Raw genomic sequence first — 20,362 nt, 5'->3', positions numbered from 1 at the left:
CGTGAAAAAAGTGTCTCGCAAGTTCGAAAGAATAAAAGTGGACGCATTTGAATTTTATCAAGCCCTCGAGCGCAGCCGCGTGCATGCTCATACATTCACACGGTCGGTCACGACTCGACGACCGCCGCACCTCCGGCAACTTGTTTCGTCCTCTCTAATTCCGTCACGTTGCGTGTCGCTATATGCTTCGCAGGACTTCCTCGAGCTGGATGGCGCCAGGGAGGCGCTCGAGGCGTTTTGCGCCGCAAGGAACTGTCAGCTGGCCGTCCTCATCGGGCTGGACCTGCGGAACGACAGGGTGATGAGGGACATCGCCGTCTACTCATTGGGAGCCGGTCAACTGGCAAAGAAAGTAAGTGCCCGGACTCGTTCCAGTCTCACTTTTTTGCCCTCCGCAACCCTGTCCTGTCCACGCGCGCGATGTGTGTTTCGCTCGAGAGGGCAGCAGACGCGCCGCTGCTGTGGGATTTGATGTGGAAAGGAACAATGCGCGGCGCTTTATGGGCTTTTCGGGGGGAATTACTTTTCGCCGCGCGGACGTCGCTGTGCTGGTGTTTAGTATTCTATTGAAAAAATCGAGGGCCGCGGTCCTTCGGGGGAGCCGGCGTTCGCGCGAGCGGATGTAATTGATTGATCGATTGATTTATTATGGATGAGGCAAACATCGAGACGCGAGATTTTTAATTTTGAAAGCACGCGTTGGATTATGTTCAGAGATTCGAATTCACGGAGGGCTGTTTTCCGCCGCGAGGCGAGTGGCAATATTGATCTCTTTCAATCCGACTTGCCAGCCGAGAGATTAAATACAATTACTCGTCGGGCAAAGTTTGATTATAAACACAAATTAGCCGATCGGAAAGTTTCGTTTCAGCGCAATCTTCCTCCCGCGCTGAGAGCGAGCTATACAAGTCGGGCGACTCGATTCTTTTGCTGAATTAAGGATACGTCTATCGGGAAGCAATTTGACAACTTACCGACAAGCTTTTTTCCCGTCCCATTCTCTCTTTGATCCCTCCTCTATACACAGCGAGAGAGAGAGAGAGAGAGAGAGAGAGAGAGCTGCAGCAGCGTCGGCTGTCTCGGAATTTCTTTTCCTCGCCGCATCCTCTATCCCTCTCTCTCTCTGTCTCTCTCTCTCTCTCTCTCTCTCTCTCTCTCTCTCTCTTGAGCCTGTCCTCTCGTCTCCCTTTACTCCATACTTCAGACGTGCGGACTCTCCGTTCTTTCTCCTCGTCATCCTCTTCTTGGCGCTCGTCGTCGCGCGCGCGACTCTTGTGCAGTCACGGCAAGTTTCGAGTGTCAGGCTGATTTTAAGAGGACTGACGCCGCCTACTGAATCTACTCGACGCGCCGCCGCCGTCGAGAGAGATAGAGGAGGAGCAGAGCCGAGTGAATTGCAACCCCCCTGGTATATATATATATATATATATATATATATAGTACACCAAGTGCCGGAAATTAAAGTCAGGATGTTCCATATAAATGCGCGGAAATGAAAGTTACGATTTCCCATTTCAGGTCCTTCTCTCTCTCTCTCTCTCTCTCTCTCTCTCTCTCTCTCTCTCTCTCTCTCTCGCTCTTCCTCGATTCCGACTTTCGCCACCCTCGACCGGCGATCGTGATGCATTGCGCTTCGGGCTGCCCCTATATACGTATACGTGTGCGAATATACGGGGGCTCTTGGTTTCTCATTGTCGTTCACGTGTTATGAATTGCAGCGAGTCCCTTACATTACCCATTAGCTCGCGTGTAATTTGATTTTCCAACGCGTTTGCCACTTGTCCCGCCTCTGCTGCAGTGTTACACGGAGACTGATATCGATGCTTTTGTTGCAAAGATTCATCTACTCTTCACTGTATACAAACGACGAACGAAAAAGTCGACGAGACACCGTTGGGAATTTCAGCGAGTATCAATCTCGCGGGCTTTATTACGAATGCGATGAAATTATACATCGCGTGGCGCGTCTCTTTACGATCGGGCGTTATATAACAATTTGATACAGTAGAGAATTTATGCGTACCGTTAAGCTCGCGCAGCGCGCGGCGATTAAAAACTTGGCAATCCTCGCGGCGGAGGGGTATGAAAATTTAACGTCCTCCGATTTATGCATCACAGTAAAATTTATCGCGGACGGCCTCGCTTCCACCCCCGCTCGCGCACGCATCGATGCGAATTAGCTGGCAAACGAGCTGGCGTTCATAGGCGACTCGGGGGCGAAAAATACGACGAAACTTTTTCGGCGATTTACGTTCGGTAATGTAATCTCAACCCCCAGCGCCGCAGCCGAGTCCAAAGTAAACACTACAGCCTCCGCTATTCTTAGATTCATACTAATGTGTGCGCGCGCGCAAACTTCCAAGCGCGCTTATATTAGCATAACGTACAGCACACTCGAGAGAGAGAGAGAGAGAGAGAGAGAGAGAGAGAGAGAGAGAGAGAGAGAGAGAGAGACCGCAAGAGCATCTCTGGCAAGCATACGCGTGGCACGTGCACTAAACGCAATCGTCTCGCTCTCGTGTTGCTTTCAGCTAATCGAGGCCCTGACAGCGTCGAGCAGCCCGGATCTCCAGCTGACGGAAGCGAAACGCATGCAACAGGACGGCGGGAACTCGCTGCTGCTGCTGTACAAGCAGGCCAACGTGCAGGCTTCGCGCAAGCAAATACTCCCGGTTATACAAAGTGCGTCGGCCTAGACCTGACCTACCCTCTCTGCGCTTTGCGACGGAACAAGTGTGCGGTACTGCCGATCTGTGCAAAAGCGGTGCCCTGTTGGTAAACGGCGCTGTGCCTCCATTAAACGAATTAACATGCGCTCCTGTTATTAGCGCGCGCTGGACTTTTTTCCCCAGGCTTGTTTGAGGTGGGGCTGCGAATGTGGTTAATTTGCTTTTTTCAACTGCAAGTCCGCGGCCGTGTGCCCGCACGCGGTCGGGCTCGTTCGCAGTCTGCAGTTGTGTAATCGCGTGAATAAAGTACTGTGGAAAAACTGTAAGCGTTTGTTTGTTGTATTCGCAGCGTAAAGATTGATTCTGATAATTAGCGGATTTGTTTAATATTACACTTTACCGTACATCGTTTTATGCAGGTTCGCAAAACGGAGCATTCTCAGATGTTTTTACATAATAAGTGTTCGTTTTTCCGTTGTCGTAATCAAACGACTCGGCGTTTATACCCACTTGTGGGCAAATCGTGGTGTCGCACGAATTCTTGAGTATCTCCTTTGTATCCGCCTCGCTGGTTCCCAGTTGCCACGAACGCCCCCAAAACTTACAGCTTGTTGAATTGGCATTGACGATGGAGTCGATGAAGACTTCCACTGACCGAGCATGGCTGCAAAGTCCGTTGCCGAGAACTGTAAAGTGTAACCTTAATAATGAGAAATTTCAAAAACATTTTTATTAGCAATTATGGATGTGGACACTAACAATGAAGTGTAGCTTTAAATAGAAACCCGGATCGTTTCTTCCGTTCGCATCCTGGCTGGTTAGCCACACCGCCGTTAACGTAAAAGTCGGCGTGCCCTGATCAGATTTTAAAATCAGTGAATATCGCTTTCATATTCTTATAATATATTTAGGTGAGTGTATGAAATAGTCACCTATCGGTTCTAGAAGTCCGAACGCTTCGTTTGTATAGCGCGCACCATCTGTATGAATTACGTCTACGAATTTAGCATTGTTCTTCGATAATCGCAAAGGATTGTTGGCATCCTCGAAACATGGTTCTGACGGATCTAATGCAGTAATACGATCGATTAGCAAATTCTCCTCAACTCTGAGTCGTTCGGCGGCTTGTCCAACGACGTGAGCACCGAGACTATAACCAATAAAATGAATCGGTCCCCAACTTCCTAGACTGACACCTTGTTCGGTCCAGATATTTTTAAGCCACGTGAAGAGTCTATAAAACAAATCATCATTTCTATATTGTGAAAACTAAAATAAAACATATCACGAATTGGAATAGTTATTTTTTTTACGTTTTTATTTGCAAAGCTGCATATTCTGAATTAACGACTGCTTGAGGGTATGCGAAAGGATTCAATGACCCTTTTTCCCATCTTACAATAATCACATTCATATCTTGCTGCGAAAAGTGAAAGGTAATAATTATCACTATATCTTATACTGAAGTAAACAAATTTTACCCATTCTAACAGTTTGTTTCCTATTTTTTTCATTTCATCCCCGTGCAAATGACCTAGGAATCCTTGTACAATAACGACAGTTCTTCGCCTCGGATCGAAATCGACACCTTTCGGTACGAAGTGAACTTCTTTGTTAATAAGTTGGTCAGATTGTGTTCGAGACGAATGGTAAAAACTGACATTGAATGTTTCGTATTTCAAGGTGTGTGGCGAGCATTTTAATAATCTTCCAGGATTGACTGTAGTATGTACTTGTGCGAATGCAAGCAAAATGGTACAAAGCGATATCAGTGATTTAGCACGCATGGTAAACTGGGAAAATACTTATATATAGAAGTAAATGATATATCAGTTAATAGCAGAAAAGGTAGAAGGATCTACAAATATTATACTTACATTTATGCATATGTATTATTTTCTCCGATATAGCAATGTACTTTGTAGACGATCACTGTAGATATTATAAGTTTTACCTATGTCTACTCAGAAGTCACTGTTCAAATATATAGTTACAATTGTGTCAAGTTGAACTGACTTATAAATGAAAAAAAAAGGTAATAATTTTCTTTTACGTATTTTTATCGGTCACGCTCTAGATATAAATATTTCTTTTTAAACAAGTGTGTCTTTTTTTACTTTAACAGCTGTATAGTTCATATTAGAATGTTAAATAAGGTAAAGCATCAGAAATACGTTACTTGATAATACATGATTTTATTAATTTATAACATTATTATTTATTACAATTCGTAATATCTAAGTAGTAACTTCCATGGTACGAAGTACCATTATACCGTGAAGCATTTATTCCCATTTCTATGCACCTTTTAACCTTTTTATTCGTTTTATCTTGCATTGAAACCTTTTTGCATGCCACATACTTTGAACTACCATCCATAGATTGAATAAAATAGTCTTGCCCTTGTCTATGATCGCACACCATATCTTGTTTATTAATTATTTTCGAAACTGTGCGATAACCAAAATGAATTTTTTATGTAAGAAGTAGGTATGTTTACAGTAATTAATTTCTCAACTGCAACTCACCAAAGTTAGCGAATAGACCAGTGGCATCAATTCCCCAAACTAAATAAGAAACACATTTATTGATTTCATCATCGTGAATCGTCTTAGAGTTTCTTGTACAACAAGGTTGTGTGTTCCCACCGTTTGGATAAAAATCAATGTGACCTTAATCATATAATAATTTAATTTAACTCCACGTAAATGCATGTGAGTAAAATACTAATTTGTATGTATCACCTAAAGGTTCATACAGTCCAAAAGTCTTTTCGTCTGGACTGCTGTTAGTGTGGATTACGTCGACAAATTGTGCATTTGATTTATCAAGTCGCATGCGTACACCTTCTCCTTCATCAAAGTAAGGTTTAGCTGGATCAAATCCAGTGACTCTGTGAATATTAACGAATGGCTTTAACATTTCGGCAGCTTGGCCTACCACGTGAGCTCCAAGGCTGTGTCCCATGAAGTGCAGGTATGCCCATTTACTTAAGTCTTTGTCGTATACTTCAGCCAATTTTACAAAGAACCTATGAAATTATTCAACAATATATTAAAGAAAAGTCAATTAAAAAAAAAAAAAAAAAAAAAAAACACACACACACCTTGTAATGCTTGCTGCTACTTGTTCCGTTTTCTTAGCTGATTCACGATAGTTGAGCAGCGTTCTTCTGAACATGATGGACCAATCAATAGCAATGACATTTACATTTCCCTAAATTATAAAAAAGTCGTTTCAATTTAAAAACGATTGTATTTGTGCACGCATTGTATACTCGAAATTTTTACCTTGTCAAGAAAATTTCGGATCATATCTTGAACCCAAGCAGTACTTTGGTCATTCACAAATCCATGAACAATAAGGATTGTTTTTTGGTCGGGATTAAAGAATTTTGTTTGTATCTCGTTGCTTTCTTTGTATTGTTGGTGTACATTTGCATTATTTCCTTTCGCATAGAAATAATATTGAATATTATTCGGATTCACACCGGGATAAAATTTACTAATAAATTTTTCACTCAAGTTTTTGCAAAAAAAACTGGTTGCTTCTGCCTGATGTCCGATGGCGATCAAGGCAAAAACTACGTAATAAAATGACCAAAGCGTAGTCATTATAATTTTATATTTATATTTTAAATAAAATTGATAGAACTTTAAAAAACTGAATAATAGTAATATAAGTTTCTAAAATCTTTCAATAAAAATACGTACACCTTTATGTTGGGAACTGTCTATAGTTAAGTGATGAAGTATACTTGCTTTTTATACGTCAACCTTATGATATCGTTAATTCTATGCTTGTTATTAAAAGAATGTAATTTTGTTTCATGTACGTCAATGTCGATCATAAGGCATACGAAAAATAATGTGATTGACGTAATAATTCAATTCCATACGAATCAGTCAATTCCAACAGATTCTAAAGTATTTAACCGTCTGTTTTTGTATTATTTCTCGGTAACTTTTGAAAGACTCTGTATACATAATCTTATCTTATCTTATGTGTAATTTCACACTCCACAAGTAGGTATGAAAATGCTGAGTTATACATCAGTAAAAATGACATTTAACTTAATCTCGCGCAGAAAGGTACGCTGCTGGTCGTAGCTACATAAAATGTATTTGTTTCTGTATTTTGATAATCATATAAGTCGGCATTGATTCCCATTTCAGGACATACTGAAGCATTACACGGTTTGCTCAGTACTCGGTGTGTTTCAGCTTGATTGCTGCTCAAATTCCATGGATGAGCCCAGTATTTGCATTGATTGGATTTAGTTTGTTCTAAAGAGTATGTAAAGACTTGCGCAGCTCTAATACGATGGCAGCCAACATTTTTCAGCACTGGCAATAAAAATAATTATAAAACTAAAGTAAGCACTCAACTTGGAGATAATAACGTTGACAATAAAGCATACTGACTGTGAGCAATGATATCTAGTACATCTCCGTACACAAAAAATATTTCTCTTCGATCGCATCCAGGTTGAGTGCTGCCGCCGTTAACATAAAAATCGACATGTCCTGATTTCATAGATAAAACATAAAGTACTAAATTTAAAAGTTGTTTTGCGATTTTTAAAAATACTCCAAAAGCTCAAAAGTTACCTATAGGATCACGGATACCAAACCCATCATTTTTAGTATGTATAGCGTCAGTGTGAATTGCATCGACGAATCTTGCATTTTTCTTTGATAATCGTATTGGTATGCCATCATCTTCGAAACAGATCTCAGCTGGATCCAATCCGGTGACTCGATCGATCAGCAGATTCTCTTCGATTCTGAGAAGCTCAGCTGCATGACCAACGACGTGACACCAAGACTGAGCCCGATGAAATACACAGATCCCCAGTCATTCAGCGATTTACCATTCTCTATCCAGTTAGTCTTCAACTGCCTAAAGAATCTGTCGTGAAAACAGAAACGTACAAGTACCCCATTAAAATACAATAGAGCGTGAAAATATCAAGAACAGATGGTTACTCTTTTATCCGAATTCCCGCATATTCTGCATTCACCGCAGCCTGGTAGTATTGGAAAATTTGCGAACATCCATCTGACCAGTCGATGTGCAACACATTAATGTCTTCCTGTGAAAATGAATCCTCATTTCACTCGTTTCACTGTTTCCACTGATAAGTACATTCTTAGAACAATAACTTAGCCAAGTAAGGAGTTGGTTTGCTAGATTCTGCATAAGGAGTCTACGTGGATGACCCATGAATCCATGAACGATTACAACAGTCCTATGGCGAAGATCGAAATTCATAGCAGTGGGAGAAACTTTAGGATCATCCTGGATAAGTTGAAATGCTTTCTTTCTCGATGAGAGATGGATATGCAAGTGAAACTTTTGATAAGTTAATTTATGTGGCTGACATATTACTAATCTTTTAGGATATTCTTCAGAGTTAACCTGCATGAACGTAGTAATTATGGCACAAAGTGCAATTAAGCAATGCCTGATGATATTTAAGTTTATACAAAGAAAGCACGTACGTGAACTATTTTGATATTGTCATGTCCACGATTAGCACGATCGAAATTGATGTAATTGACATTTCACCTGAATAATGTAAAAATACTATTCATAAATGAATATTCGGATGCAGTAACTGGGCTCACGTTTGCACGCACGGTATAGCAGATCGAACGATTCCACCGATCGCTATCGTGGTCCGATCGAAACAGAGCTTCTCTTTTGATGCAACTGCTTGTAACAGCTCTGTTGGCCTTGACCTTGGGAGTCTTCGGTAGTCTTCGTCGATTTTCGGCGGTTTTATTTTTGGACCTCTCATTAGTGCCGAACGCTGATCGTGCACTGAACTCTTTCATGCCCAATACTCTTTTTCTCTTTTTTTCTCTGATCAGAGATTATATACTGCACATGGCTTTGCCGGTCAGCGTAAGTGCGTGTGCGACTCGTGTGTCTTGTTCTCTACGGAGCACAAGTTTGACTTGGTGAGGATAGAATGTATACCGTCGTACACAATTAGTTACATGCGATAATCAATTATTTTTTGATTTAGTTTAATCCAATTCAGTATACATATAATCATAATCTAGTAAGTATGTACATTCAACTCATTATAGTTATCTTCGTTTGCAATAAGGAGCTTGCTTTGTCGTTTTTACATAAAAAGTGTTTGTGTTTCCACTTCCATAATTGAATGCCTGAGCCTTTATACCCATTTGCGGACAAGTCCTGGTATCGCACGACTTTTTCAGTATCTCCTTTGTTTCTGCTTCGCTGGTTCCAAGCTGCCAAGAACGCCCCCAGAACCTACAGTCTGTTGAATTGGCGTTAACAATAGAGTTAATGAAAACTTCCACCGATCGCCCGTGGCTGCAGAGTCCGTTGCTCAAAACTGCAAAGCATAATTTTTTAATAAAAGCTCTTTACAATATATAATAAGCATATAAAGATCTACTAACGGTGTGTAAGCTGTTTAAGAAAGTATTGAGTTACTGCATTTAATTCGGCTGATCGTTTCTTTCGTTCGCATCCTGGTTGAGTACTTACACCGCCGTTGACGTAAAAATCGGCGTGCCCTGCTCAGATATTAAAATCAGTGAATAATACGCTTTCATATTCTTGTAATATATTTAGGTGAGTGTATGAAATAGTCACCTATCGGTTCTAGAAGTCCGAACGCTTCGTTTGTATGGCGCGCACCATCTGTATGAATTACGTCTACGAATTTAGCCTTGCTTTTCGATAATCGCAATGGATTGGCTACCTCGAAACACGGTTCTGCCGGATCCAATGCAGTAATGCGATCGATTAGCAAATTCTCCTCAACTCTGAGTAGTTCGGCAGCTTGTCCAACGAAGTGAGCACCAAGACTGTAGCCGATAAAATGAATCGGTCCCCAACTTTCCATCGTGCCACCTTGGGCCGTCCAGTCATTTTTAAACCAGGTGAAGAGCCTATCACACAAATTGAAACATTCATTATCATCGGAACTTGCGTTATGCGTGTAGCTTGTCGATCAAGTTAAAAATGTAATAATAGAATAATTATTTTTTACGTTTTTAACTGCCACGCTGCATATTCTGTATTTGCTACTGCTACAGGGTATGCTAGAGGATTATAAGCTCCACTTTCCCATTTTACAATGATCACATTCATATCTTGCTGCGTATAAAAAAATGGCAAATAAATAATTGTTAAGACAGGTCAAATGTTATGTTAAAATGCAAGCACATCGATAATAATTGGATAACTAGTATTTAAAACAAGACATATACCCATTCCAAAAGCTTGTTTCCAATTTCTTTCATTTGGTCTGCATGTAAATAACCTACGAACCCGTGCGAAATAACGGCAGTTCTTCGTCTTGGATCAAAATCGATATCTTTGGGTCCGAAATGAGCCCCTTTCTGTATGAGTCGGTCAGATTGCCTTCGCGACGAATGGTAAAAATTAACGTTAAACGTATCATAGTACAACTTGTAAGGCCAACATTTTAATAATCTTCCTGTGTTTTTGATACTCTGCACTTGCACAGATGCAAAAAGTATTGCACAGAATAAAATCAACGTTTTAACGCCCATTATAAACTGTGGAAAAATTAAATTATTTGAAAACTTTCGAATACTTTATACTATAAGACTATCAAAGAGAAGTGTCTTCACTTCTGTACACCAATAATAAGGATTTTAATAAAAATAATAATAAGCATTTTAATCAAAATGTTATTATCACTCATGTTAACTTTATCTAATCTTGGATATTTGTACTTTGCAAAAGGCAATTAAATTTCCTATTAGTATTCTTAATGCTGTTACAATGCCGCTACCCTAAGCGGGTCTTGGGCGTTGTCGTCCAGATCGGATGGGTGGGTGCCTATCACCACTACACAGCGCGTCCTTAGGTTGCGGATAGAGGAACAGCCCCTGAGAAAGAGGTTAGCTGCGAATAAATTGAATAAGCAGCCGCGGACAGCCGATAGGAACAGGCGTGGGTGTGATGAGCCCACACTGACGAACGCATTCATCTAGAAACACTACGCAAGCACCACAACAACAAAAACACTTCACATTAACTCTTATCTCTCAATCTATATCTTTCATCACACATTACAAAAATGGGCAAAAATCCTGCTGCCGAGGAGGATGCGGGAGCGATGACAACTGCCCCGAAAGGGGATGTGTAGAATGATTCGTCACCTGGTCTTACGCGGTAACGATGCCAGCGAAGGCGCGCTGCCTTGCAGGGGGGCGTTAGGATGCGAGAATGAAACCGTAGTATGTCTGACGACGAATTGACACTGTCCTCGTCAAAGTCGGAAAGCTCTCATACTTAGTTCTAGAGAGGTATGGGGGTTATCACCTCTAGAACGGTGGACTCACCTGCGATCGGAACAGGATCCGAAGCGCGCGGGTTTAACATAACATCATGGCTCAAAAAAATCAAATCCGAACCAAAAGGGACTTAAGGGTCGGAACTTGGAATGTTCGCAGTCTATACAGAGCAGGTGCGTTTAAAGAACTCGTAAAGGAAGCTGATAGGTACAATCTAGATTTGGTAGCAATACAGGAATCGCGGTGGCTAGATGGCGGAGTACTAGCATCGGGTAACTTCACGTACCTGTATGGGGCCGGGAGTGGGGGATCTCTAGGCACCGGATTTCTCGTAAGCAAAAGCATCATACATTCGGTTAAAAGTTTCAAATCCGTCAATGATAGGCTCTCGTACATCATTATCGAAGGGGAATGGTATAGATATGTATTTATTAATGTACACTGTCCTACGGAGGACAAAGAAGAAGAAGCTAAGGATCTCTATTACGAAACTTTAGAGCAGGTAATCGACCAGTTCAGTTCATCACTTTCATCGAGCAGGTAAGCGAATTAGGTACCAGATAGAAATTAATAACAGGTTTCAGCTTATGGGGGGACATCGAAAAAACGGTAAAAAAGGCCGCGAACAAAGTACTGGGTAAAAAGAAAAAGCCAAAGAGCAAACCATGGTTTGACGAAGAGTGCGAACTCTGGTTTGAAAGGCGCAAAAAGGCTAAATTAGATAGCTTACAAAATAGAAGCGATAGGACCGTAAAAGAGTATTCTAACGTAAGGAAACAGACGAGCGCAATATACAGAAATAAGAAGCGGGAGTATCAAAAGAATCTTATTAGGAGAATAGAAACTAATAGTAAGGAAAATAACCCCCGCGAAATGTACAGAGGGATTAACGCCATCAGAAAGGGTTTTAGGAGTAGAGCGCAATCGATGAAGGACGAAAACGGGGACCTCGTAAAAAATGACAACGAATTACTGTCGCTGTGGAAAAATTATTTCGATAAATTATTAAACGTGCACGAAAATAGCGAAGAATTAGGGGACGAAAATCACACTGCTGAACCCCACGTGGAGGAACCGAGCTACCAAGAAGTAGAGACCGCGATTAAAAAACTATAAACTAGTATGTGCCATCTGGAAAAATGAAACAATACCCGAAAATTGGAAGGAATCTATCATTATACCGATTTTTAAAAAGGGGGATAAGGCAGACTGCAATAACTATAGGGGTATTTCACTTTTAGCAACGTGCTACAAAGTTCTGTCAAACGTAATACAAGCTAGACTCACTCCATTCGCGGAAGATATAGTAGGAGATTATCAGTGCGGATTTCGGCGCAACAGATCGACGAGCGATCAAATGTTTACCATAAGACAGTTGTTAGAGAAAAAGTGGGAATTTTGCGAAACCATACATAAGGGTAGGAACTTGGAATGTTCGCAGTCTATACAGAGCAGGTGCGTTTAAAGAACTCGCAAAGGAAGCTGATAGGTAAAATCTAGATTTGGTAGCAATACAGGAATCGCGGTGGCCAGATGGCGGAGTACTAGCATCGGGTAACTTCACGTACCTGTATGGGGCCGAGAGTGGGGGATCTCTAGCAACGTGCTACGTGCTACAAAGTTCTGTCAAACGTAATACTAGCTAGACTCACTCCATTCGCGGAAGATATAGTAGGAGATTATCAGTGCGGATTTCGGCGCAACAGATCGACGAGCGATCAAATGTTTACCATAAGACAGTTGTTAGAGAAAAAGTGGGAATTTTGCGAAACCATACACCAACTATTTATAGATTTTAAAAAAGCGTACGACTCTATTAAGCGAAGCAAAATGTATCAAATTCTAGTACTTCTCGGTGTACCGAAAAAACTCGTGAGATTAATTCAAATATGTCTGAACGGAAGCACGGGAAAGGTCCGAGTAGGCGGTAATGTATCAGAACCCTTCATGATACGCGATGGTTTAAAACAAAGGGATGGGCTCTCTACGGTGCTGTTCAACTTAACGTTAGAGTATGCTGTTAGAAAAATGCAGGTTAGCCAGCTGGGCGCAACGCTTAATGGAACAACGCAGATACTAGGCTACGCAGATGCTTTGGATATACTGGCGGATTGTAGGGAAACGGTAGCAAGAAACGCGGAAATCCTCATAAAAGCGGTGGAGTATACAGGGTTAGAAGTGAGTGAATCAAAAACAAAGTACATGATTGTGGATAAGCTAGGCATCTGCAGAGGGGAGGAAGATCTCAGAGTTGGGAATTTTACTTTTGAAAAGGTTAGCGAATTCAGGTATCTGGGTACGACCATAAATGATAGAAACGAGATTAATGTCGAAATAAATAAGACACTCCATTCGGGTAATGCTGTTGTCTAAAAACGTTAAAATAAGAATATACAGGACAATAATACTGTATTTGAAAATAAAGTCTTGCGAAAAATATACGGGCCGCAGAAAGATGAGGAAACAGGGGAATGGAGAAGACTACACAATGATGAGTTACACAATCTGTACGCGTCACCAAATATTAACAGAATAATAAAATCGCGCAGATTGGGATGGGCAGGGCACGTAGCGAGAATGGGAGACGACCGTACGGCAGCGCGTGTCATGAAGGGCAGGCCGATGGTAACGCGACCTCTAGGTAGACCTAGACGTAGATGGGAGGACAACGTAAAAGCGGATCTAGTAGAAATAGGACGGGTGGGTGTCGATCGGAGAGGTGCATCTTGGGTGGGGTTGACACAAAATAGGGCAGCGTGGAAGGCTTGCGTAGATAAGGCGATGAACTTTCGAGTTCCAAATGCCATGTAAAAAAAAAAAAAAATTAGTATTCTTAATGATAAAAGTCGGCACTTTTTGTGCAGCACATGGAATATGTTAGCATCTTTTTAATATGGAACATTCGATTCTTTATTCATTTCATACACACTTTATCTTGAGTAAATAATTTGTTTTAACTTGAAAATTTTCTTTAATTTTACATTGAATTTGTATTTACACTTTTGTTACGTATCTTACTAGAAATTTATGATAGTTCTATTCACTTCCGATAAAATGTAAAAAGTATCAAAAAGTGAATATTATACTTACAAGAAGACGGACTTGAAGAGGTGCTCTTACTTAAGAGACACTGTTTGAAAAACAAATTTTCAACTAGTAAAAACATTCAGATATATAGCAATGTAATCGTCTTAAAAACTTGAGGTAACTTCATTGCATGTCCATTTTTTCGATCACGTTTTATATGAATTATGACTTTAGCTAATTATAAAATGTTTTATCAGTTGAAAAATATAATTTACACTGGTATGTGCTAAGAATGTACTTTGAAGCAATTTAAAAAATAAAAATAAGTTCTACTTAAGAACTAGCAAACAAGTCCTAAGCACTCGAAGCTAAGTTTCGAGCGTGTACTAAATTAAATTCCCATAATAATAAGCTTAATTATTCATATGAATCATAAAAACCGTCAAGTCTGAAATAGTTTATTTTCTCTTTTTGCTGCACTAGGTACTATTTAAAAATAGTTTTTTGCATTGATTGGATGCAGCTTGTGCCACAGAGTCTGTGAAGACTTGCACAGCCCTAATGTGATGGCAGCCACCGTTGATGAGTGCTGATAAAGTGATAACAAGTGTAAAGCATGATGTAAGTATTAATTAAAGTAAAAAATACATACAGTGGAGGAGTAAACTCCCTGCATATTTGTATTCAGCAGTAGCTCTTTTTCTTCTATTATTACATCCAGGTTGAATGCTACCGCCGTTAACGTAAAAGTCGACATGCCCTAGTAACAGAGACAGAATGAAGTTGTGTTGTCGAATGTCTGGAGTAGCTCAAAGTTTACCTATTGAATCCCGAAGACCAAACGCGCTATTTCTTTCGCGGGCAGCGTCAGTGTGATTCATGTCCACGAATCGCGAATTTGTCTTCGATAATCTTATTGGTATATCGTCGTCTTCGAAGCAGGGTTCGGCTGGATCTAATCCCGCGACTCGATCAACTAACAGATTTTCCTCTATTCTAAGAAACTCTGCTGTCTGACCAACGACATGGGCACCGAAACTGAACCCAATGAAGTGCAGTGGTCCCCAGTTGTCCAGGGATACGCCTCTCGCTATCCAGTTAGTCTTCAACTATTTGAAGAAACTGCATTAGAATCAACGAGAAACAAAAGCTTTATTAGTAATCAAATTTTGAATCTTCCTTGATGAGTTGGTAAGATTTGTTTCTCGATGAGGAGTAGAAGAGAACGTTAATTTTTCATATTTCAGTTTTCTTGGCCAACATTTAAGTAGTCTTCCAGGATTATCTTTAGAGTTCACTTGCACTAGCGCAAAGCATACGATAGCCAGTAAAACCGAGCAGTTTCTTGCCATATTGAAATTGTTTAGAATCCTACAGGTTTATGTATATTTATATTTATTGGGCGTTTAAAAAGTATTGGCGTACTATTGAAATTTAGTTATTTTACGAAGTAAATTTTTTAATTGGCAATTTCGAAACCCCAATTTAGTAATAATGATATTACATTACGAATATCGACTACTAGAGTAGCTTCTAATAATTTCTGAGCACATGATGTGTGAAACAATACAGTAGTTAGCGCGTGCAGTATTGCCTATGCCTCTTTTGCATATTAATGAAAATTTAATTGTATTTTGAGGTATAGAATCGTATTAAACAAATATTGATCTTGGAACATTAATATACAGCGTTATCGCTATTTAAAACTATTCTTGCTTCTATACTATGAAATTTACCATCGGAATATATATATATATATATATATATATATATATATATATATATATATATATATATATATATATATATATATATATTAACGTCGTATTATTTGACGTATTTTGTTCTTCTCTGCCTTTCAAAATCCCACTTTCAATCGCACTTCAATTTTTGATAAAACTTTAGTGAAGTGAAGAAATTTAGTGAAGGTTCAGCAATAAATCTTTCTACAACTACTTACTGTACGATTTCTGGCAGGTATTATCTCTGAAATGCTGCACTACAATATTTTTTGAAACGCACCGAATTTTTCCGAACGTGTGGAAAATTTATATCGAATTTGAACGACCGACAGTAAGTGTTATATAATAGCAGTGAACAACTTCGGAGTGAGGTCGATTCGTACATTTTTTAAACGCTTGTCAAGATTTAACAAAACTATCGAACATCATACTGATGAAAAGAGAATATTGAAATAGAAAAGAATTGTACAAATATTGTTATCAATTTGATTAAATAATACTAAAACAGGTGTTTTCTTATACGCCTGTCAAATAACAGTGTAGCTTCTGATCAAACAACAGACACACTACATACTTTTATTAACTACGCGATCACCAAGCAGACAAATTCTTAAAAAAGCCGCCTTACAAAAGTTGAATGATCGACTTATACATCAAACGACCGTATACATGAAAATACTCCCACGCCGAACTGTCACGGCGGGACTTTTTCTCGCGAAACCAAAAATAAATACTCTCTCTTTTTCTTTCTCTCTATCTCACGCCCCGAGCCTGAATTTCATCGAAGCTCTCTCTTTCTCTCTCTTCCCCTTTCGCTTCACTTTTTCTATAGCCGCCCGCTCCTCTATAGCGAGCCTCTTCTTTTTTTCGATAAAAAGCGTCTGTCTGGATGAAATTCGTTTAGAGCGCACCAAAAACACGTTCGCTCGCGTGCGCGAGCAAAAGCGAGCCGACGAGCCATATAGAGTAGGTATATGGCAGTAGCGCACAAAGCTGCTATACCCGGGCAAAAGCTGTCGGCGGTATATACGGATCTGCTCCCGCTACTGCCTTAGCTGCTGCGCGACGCGGAAATCGAAGGTCGAACATTTTCAAGAGAAACATAAACATCCCCCGGCTCGTCGCTCGACGCGAGCACACAACGAGAGGAAGAGAAATATACGAAGAGCGAGGGAGAGAGAGAGAGAGAGAGAGACAGACAGAGACAGAGACAGAGACGCAACTGCTTCGCGGAAAGGAGAGGAGACAAGCATCGCGGTGAAAAATTTAATATTATTCTTATAAACTTTCGCGAAATCGTTTCTTTGCCCGCCAGTGAGCTGCTCTCTCCCGGTTATCGAAGATTACACGACTTTTTATTCTGCGCCGCTTGGTAATATTATATTACCGTGAGAGAAAATTCCGCGCGGGATTAGCGGTTTCGTGAATTATGCGAATACCTTACGGATTACCTGCGCGCTTTGTTGTGGCCTGATGTGAATAACCCGCGTCAATGCGTCATTACGGTGCGCGAGACTGTGATTAATTAGATCGTAAATTTTCTGACTCATCATATTGTTTTGTTGTTTATCGAAAATTCAACCCTTCTACATCCGTTTCAATTGAGCACATGTATTCAAAAGATTTCAATGATAATCGCAGCAACAATGCTTTCGCTAGTAAACTCCCTTCTAGAACACACACACACACACGCGCACAGAGAACCGACGTACCCCTGCAGAGCTCACTTCATGTACTCACATTTGGCGCGGCGAAAGTACGCGAGATGTTTAAGCACTGACGATTGGCAAAAGGTTACAAGGTTAGTCTAGAGCAGAGCCTCGGCTTTCCGCGCCATGACAGCCGGTATATCGCTCCCTCGTCCGCTGCAATAGGGGGATTCTGTTTGTTTTTCATTTCCCTCGCTCGCTCGCTTTTCCCTTTGCCGGCCGCGCTCCGCCTCTGAATCGCTAATTTCCCCGGGTGCGCATCGCGAAATCTGGTAAATAAATAGCGGAACGAGCGAGAGAAAGAGAGAGAGAGAGAGAGAGAGAGAGAGAGAGAGAGAGAGAGAGAGAGAGAGAGAGAGAGAGAGAGATGAAAAGAGGATGAACAGTACAGCGTTCGCGTACAGCATAGGCCAAGCTCCGCAGAGTCAGTTGGGAGTTTTCGAAATTAACGAGTTGCATTCGTTTCCAGTGAAGAGCTTTCGCCCACCGAAGGGGAAGCCCGCATACTTTAGTGCTTAATGATGTGGGAGTATGCATATGTTGTTGGCGGGGAGCGAGTGATTGCTACTTGAACTTATTTTTCATTTTTTTCGCCGAAACGGAGAGTCTATACCAGTCATACAATACCAGTTGTTCGACGCGTCGATGAATCCCGTTTTCAGCTGGAAATTTCATGCCTGCGATATTCATAAAAACCGCGTTCCTGCATCAGCATCGCTTGCAAAAACGGCGCATAGTCGTCCTAACGCATACATATATATAGCACCTCACTTCTCGTCCTCGAGTCCCAAAGCTCCTTATACGATCCGAGAAGGCAAAAAAAACCCGCGCGGCTCAGATCTATCGGCTATCCGAAAATTCACGCTCGGCGACTTGGCTCGATGGCCGGTGCGACTGCCGGCCGCAAATCCGCGACTAACAAAGTGAGATTTATACGCGAAAGCTCACCGCGGGGGCAGCGAGCGAAAGTCGGCGAGCCGAGCAAATAAAGCGAGTCGAACTTTCGCCGGGCTGGCGCAACGAGCGCGCATGGAACGCCGGCCGACTAATTCAATTAGAGCCGAATTTCCCGGGCAATAACTGCCCGACTAATTCTCCGCGCGCTGGCTCGGCGATTCGATCGCTCCCTCTCTCTCTCTCTCTCTCTCTCTCACTCGTCGGACTGCTGTACGTTTAGGTGTAGGGGGAAAAACAGAGGAGAGAGCGAGAGAGAGAGAGAGAGAGAGAGAGAGAGAGAGAGAGAGAGAGAGTAGAGGGAAACGGAGGAAAAACCGCGGCGATGGGCCAATTTCTCAAAAATAATTAACGCGCTTGGAGTTTCATATATATATATAGCTAGCGCGCCGAACGATTCATTAAACGGCCGAACTCGAAGAAAAAATGAGAGGCCTCGCGCACGCGGGCAGAGAGAGAGAGAGTGAGAGAGAAGTGTAATGGGAGCTAGGCGGGCGAGCATAGCGAGCGGAACAAGCGAAATGGGGGTGATAAAGGAGGGCGAGCACGAGCATCATAATGTCCACCGAGCTCGTTCTCTCTCTCTCTCTCTCTCTCTCTCTCTCTCTCTCTCTCTTTTTCCCCGCTGCTTTCTCTTTCTCGTCCTGTGCGTGTTTGTGCTTTTTCTTTATCTCCGAACCCGTACCTTCATTTTTCGTATACTACAGTATACCCCAGCCGTTCTCCCATTCTACTTCCGCGTTTAGCCACGGCTGCCTCTCGAACTAGCAATATTAATAAAAATATTTATTATTGTTTCGCAATTTCATCAGCTCCAAAACTTTTCCGCTCGCCTGCGTGTCAGGTTACATCGAAACTGCATCGCGAATACGGCGAAAGCTATCGCGCTGTTTTGTCCGGATCGAATTTCCCGCGCAAACTGTAAAATTGTTTAAAAAATATCGAATACGCAGGAAGCCATATAACAATAGCTCGCCGACTACGTGGAACACACGCATAGGATACTATTACTGAAGAACCATACTAAAAATACTCTTTTTCGATACGCGAGCCTGAGCCCCAATTTTCTGCAAAAAATCAATGCGTGCTTATTTGCCGATCCATACACAATCATCACTCCGACAAAAAAAGCGAGCGAGCGATCCAACTTGCCGCAAGCGCACTCGAGAGAGGGAGAGGGAAAGAGAAAACGATCCGCGGCAGGCACTTTCGCAAAAAGCTTTGACAATAGAAAACAAGCGCGCGAGAGGATGGAGGAAAGAAAAAGCATCGAGCGAAAGGGTCGTTGCCGCGCGCGATATATATCTCTCGTCCTCCGGCCGCTGGATGCTGTACACCCACGCTATACATACACGCGAGAACGTTGCAGCCGCACACGCACGTGTCGTCTTGGGTCGGCGCGAACGAGCGCGCGTTTATCAATAACTCGCGCGCGCGCGGGCGTCGTGTCCCGGGAGCGAAACATATTGCAGTTCGGCCGCGATGGATGGCGCTCGTTTGCCGAGGTTGCGCGCCCCTCTTTGTGTCTGTCGCGCGCGCCGGAGCTGTACAAATTATTATTGCGATGCTTATACTTTCAAATTCCGTTAGGAAATTTAACGCGAGACGTGCGGAACGGGATATGGGATTTGCTCCTGCGAGTGGCTTGGGGGATATTATATACGCTGTTTCGCCGCGCGCGGGACTACTGAATACATTTTGCTACGCAAGGTTGAGCTGGTGCTGCGCGATTGAATCGGTGAATGTGGCTGCTGTTGGAGTTTTTTTTTTGCGAGGATAAATATTCTCGATAAATTCTCGCGAGTTACGTTGTTTTTTGGGGATTGAAATGTATATACCCAACTGACAAGGTTGCATCGTGATGACGAACAAAGCTTGCGTTTTATTTATGTATCTAATATATTTTCTCGGCTATTATTTTTAATCAAGTTTGACCGCGTTTTTCCGTG

The 20,362-nt window shown here is 41.7% G+C and overlaps 5 protein-coding genes across 14 annotated transcripts in view; 1 reads left to right on the top strand and 4 right to left on the bottom strand.

The window, feature by feature from the left end:
* The window catches only part of LOC100116175 (exopolyphosphatase PRUNE1), a 62,458-nt gene extending 59,463 nt beyond the window's left edge, over positions 1–2,995 (top strand). For 5 of the 6 annotated variants that reach the window (XM_032595850.1, XM_031924622.2, XM_032595851.1 and 2 more), the window contains exons 6-7: positions 194–352; positions 2,532–2,995. In XM_032595850.1, coding sequence (XP_032451741.1) covers positions 194–352; positions 2,532–2,696 — 324 coding nt within the window. In that variant the 3' untranslated portion in view covers positions 2,697–2,995. Of the gene's footprint in view, positions 1–193; positions 353–1,204; positions 1,409–2,531 lie in introns of all 6 variants that reach the window. The other variant, XR_004226826.1, reaches the window with a different exon arrangement.
* A 35-nt stretch (positions 2,996–3,030) lies between these two features.
* LOC100678280 (pancreatic lipase-related protein 2) lies at positions 3,031–4,661 on the bottom strand. 4 transcript variants are annotated; one of them, XM_016990177.2, is made up of 6 exons: positions 4,547–4,661; positions 4,151–4,473; positions 3,983–4,089; positions 3,602–3,903; positions 3,429–3,524; positions 3,031–3,355 (listed from the first exon to the last, which is right to left on the bottom strand). In XM_016990177.2, the coding sequence occupies exons 1-6, from the start codon at positions 4,554–4,556 to the stop codon at positions 3,081–3,083; spliced, it is 1,113 nt and encodes a 370-aa protein (XP_016845666.1). In that variant the 5' UTR covers positions 4,557–4,661; the 3' UTR covers positions 3,031–3,080. The 4 variants fall into 4 exon arrangements, with proteins under 4 accessions (XP_016845666.1, XP_031780461.1, XP_016845667.1 ...); XM_031924601.1 differs by having other exon boundaries at positions 4,151–4,401; XM_016990178.2 differs by having other exon boundaries at positions 4,151–4,462; positions 4,547–4,658.
* Positions 4,662–4,870: 209 nt separating this feature from the next.
* On the bottom strand, positions 4,871–6,518 carry LOC116416383 (pancreatic triacylglycerol lipase-like). Its single transcript, XM_031924634.1, has 5 exons — positions 5,960–6,518; positions 5,776–5,885; positions 5,414–5,700; positions 5,198–5,341; positions 4,871–5,119 (listed from the first exon to the last, which is right to left on the bottom strand). The coding sequence occupies exons 1-5, from the start codon at positions 6,281–6,283 to the stop codon at positions 4,884–4,886; spliced, it is 1,101 nt and encodes a 366-aa protein (XP_031780494.1). The 5' UTR covers positions 6,284–6,518; the 3' UTR covers positions 4,871–4,883.
* Positions 6,519–6,737: 219 nt separating this feature from the next.
* LOC116738532 (pancreatic lipase-related protein 2-like) lies at positions 6,738–8,509 on the bottom strand. Its single transcript, XM_032597903.1, has 7 exons — positions 8,312–8,509; positions 7,818–8,090; positions 7,658–7,764; positions 7,543–7,580; positions 7,280–7,468; positions 7,094–7,195; positions 6,738–7,015 (listed from the first exon to the last, which is right to left on the bottom strand). The coding sequence occupies exons 1-7, from the start codon at positions 8,507–8,509 to the stop codon at positions 6,738–6,740; spliced, it is 1,185 nt and encodes a 394-aa protein (XP_032453794.1).
* A 178-nt stretch (positions 8,510–8,687) lies between these two features.
* On the bottom strand, positions 8,688–14,212 carry LOC116416382 (lipoprotein lipase-like). Of its 2 annotated transcripts, XM_031924628.1 has the most exons (6): positions 14,072–14,212; positions 9,926–10,237; positions 9,706–9,812; positions 9,306–9,604; positions 9,110–9,226; positions 8,688–9,042 (listed from the first exon to the last, which is right to left on the bottom strand). In XM_031924628.1, the coding sequence occupies exons 2-6, from the start codon at positions 10,229–10,231 to the stop codon at positions 8,768–8,770; spliced, it is 1,104 nt and encodes a 367-aa protein (XP_031780488.1). In that variant the 5' UTR covers positions 10,232–10,237; positions 14,072–14,212; the 3' UTR covers positions 8,688–8,767. The 2 variants fall into 2 exon arrangements, with proteins under 2 accessions (XP_031780488.1, XP_031780490.1); XM_031924630.1 differs by lacking the exon at positions 14,072–14,212 and having other exon boundaries at positions 9,926–10,256.
* Between the last annotated feature and the right edge of the window lie 6,150 nt (positions 14,213–20,362).

The sequence above is a fragment of the Nasonia vitripennis genome, chromosome 1, assembly GCF_009193385.2.
Source record: "Nasonia vitripennis strain AsymCx chromosome 1, Nvit_psr_1.1, whole genome shotgun sequence".
In the NCBI taxonomy this organism is placed as follows: domain Eukaryota; kingdom Metazoa; phylum Arthropoda; class Insecta; order Hymenoptera; family Pteromalidae; genus Nasonia; species Nasonia vitripennis.
This window is presented reverse-complemented; position numbering and strand designations above follow the sequence as displayed.

Excerpts from the sequence above, each read along its gene's own strand:
- LOC100678280 (XM_016990177.2), bottom strand. Across the intron at positions 4,090-4,150 it reads GAAACAAACTGTTAGAATGG|CAAGATATGAATGTGATTAT; the intron begins GTAAAATTTGTT and ends CACTTTTCGCAG. Across the intron at positions 3,525-3,601 it reads CGGACTTCTAGAACCGATAG|GGCACGCCGACTTTTACGTT; the intron begins GTGACTATTTCA and ends AAATCTGATCAG.
- LOC116416383 (XM_031924634.1), bottom strand. The coding sequence starts at position 6,283 with ATGACTACGCTTTGGTCATTTTATTACGTAGTTTTTGCCTTGATCGCC. Across the intron at positions 5,701-5,775 it reads GTAGCAGCAAGCATTACAAG|GTTCTTTGTAAAATTGGCTG; the intron begins GTGTGTGTGTGT and ends ATAATTTCATAG. Across the intron at positions 5,120-5,197 it reads TGGTCTATTCGCTAACTTTG|TTTCGAAAATAATTAATAAA; the intron begins GTGAGTTGCAGT and ends GTTATCGCACAG.
- LOC116738532 (XM_032597903.1), bottom strand. The coding sequence starts at position 8,509 with ATGAAAGAGTTCAGTGCACGATCAGCGTTCGGCACTAATGAGAGGTCC. Across the intron at positions 7,581-7,657 it reads GCGGGAATTCGGATAAAAGA|ATTCTTTAGGCAGTTGAAGA; the intron begins GTAACCATCTGT and ends TTTTCACGACAG. Across the intron at positions 7,016-7,093 it reads ACTAGATATCATTGCTCACA|TGCTGAAAAATGTTGGCTGC; the intron begins GTCAGTATGCTT and ends TTTTATTGCCAG.
- LOC116416382 (XM_031924628.1), bottom strand. The coding sequence starts at position 10,231 with ATGGGCGTTAAAACGTTGATTTTATTCTGTGCAATACTTTTTGCATCT. Across the intron at positions 9,813-9,925 it reads GAAACAAGCTTTTGGAATGG|CAAGATATGAATGTGATCAT; the intron begins GTATATGTCTTG and ends TTTTATACGCAG. Across the intron at positions 9,043-9,109 it reads TCTTAAACAGCTTACACACC|TTTTGAGCAACGGACTCTGC; the intron begins GTTAGTAGATCT and ends TATGCTTTGCAG.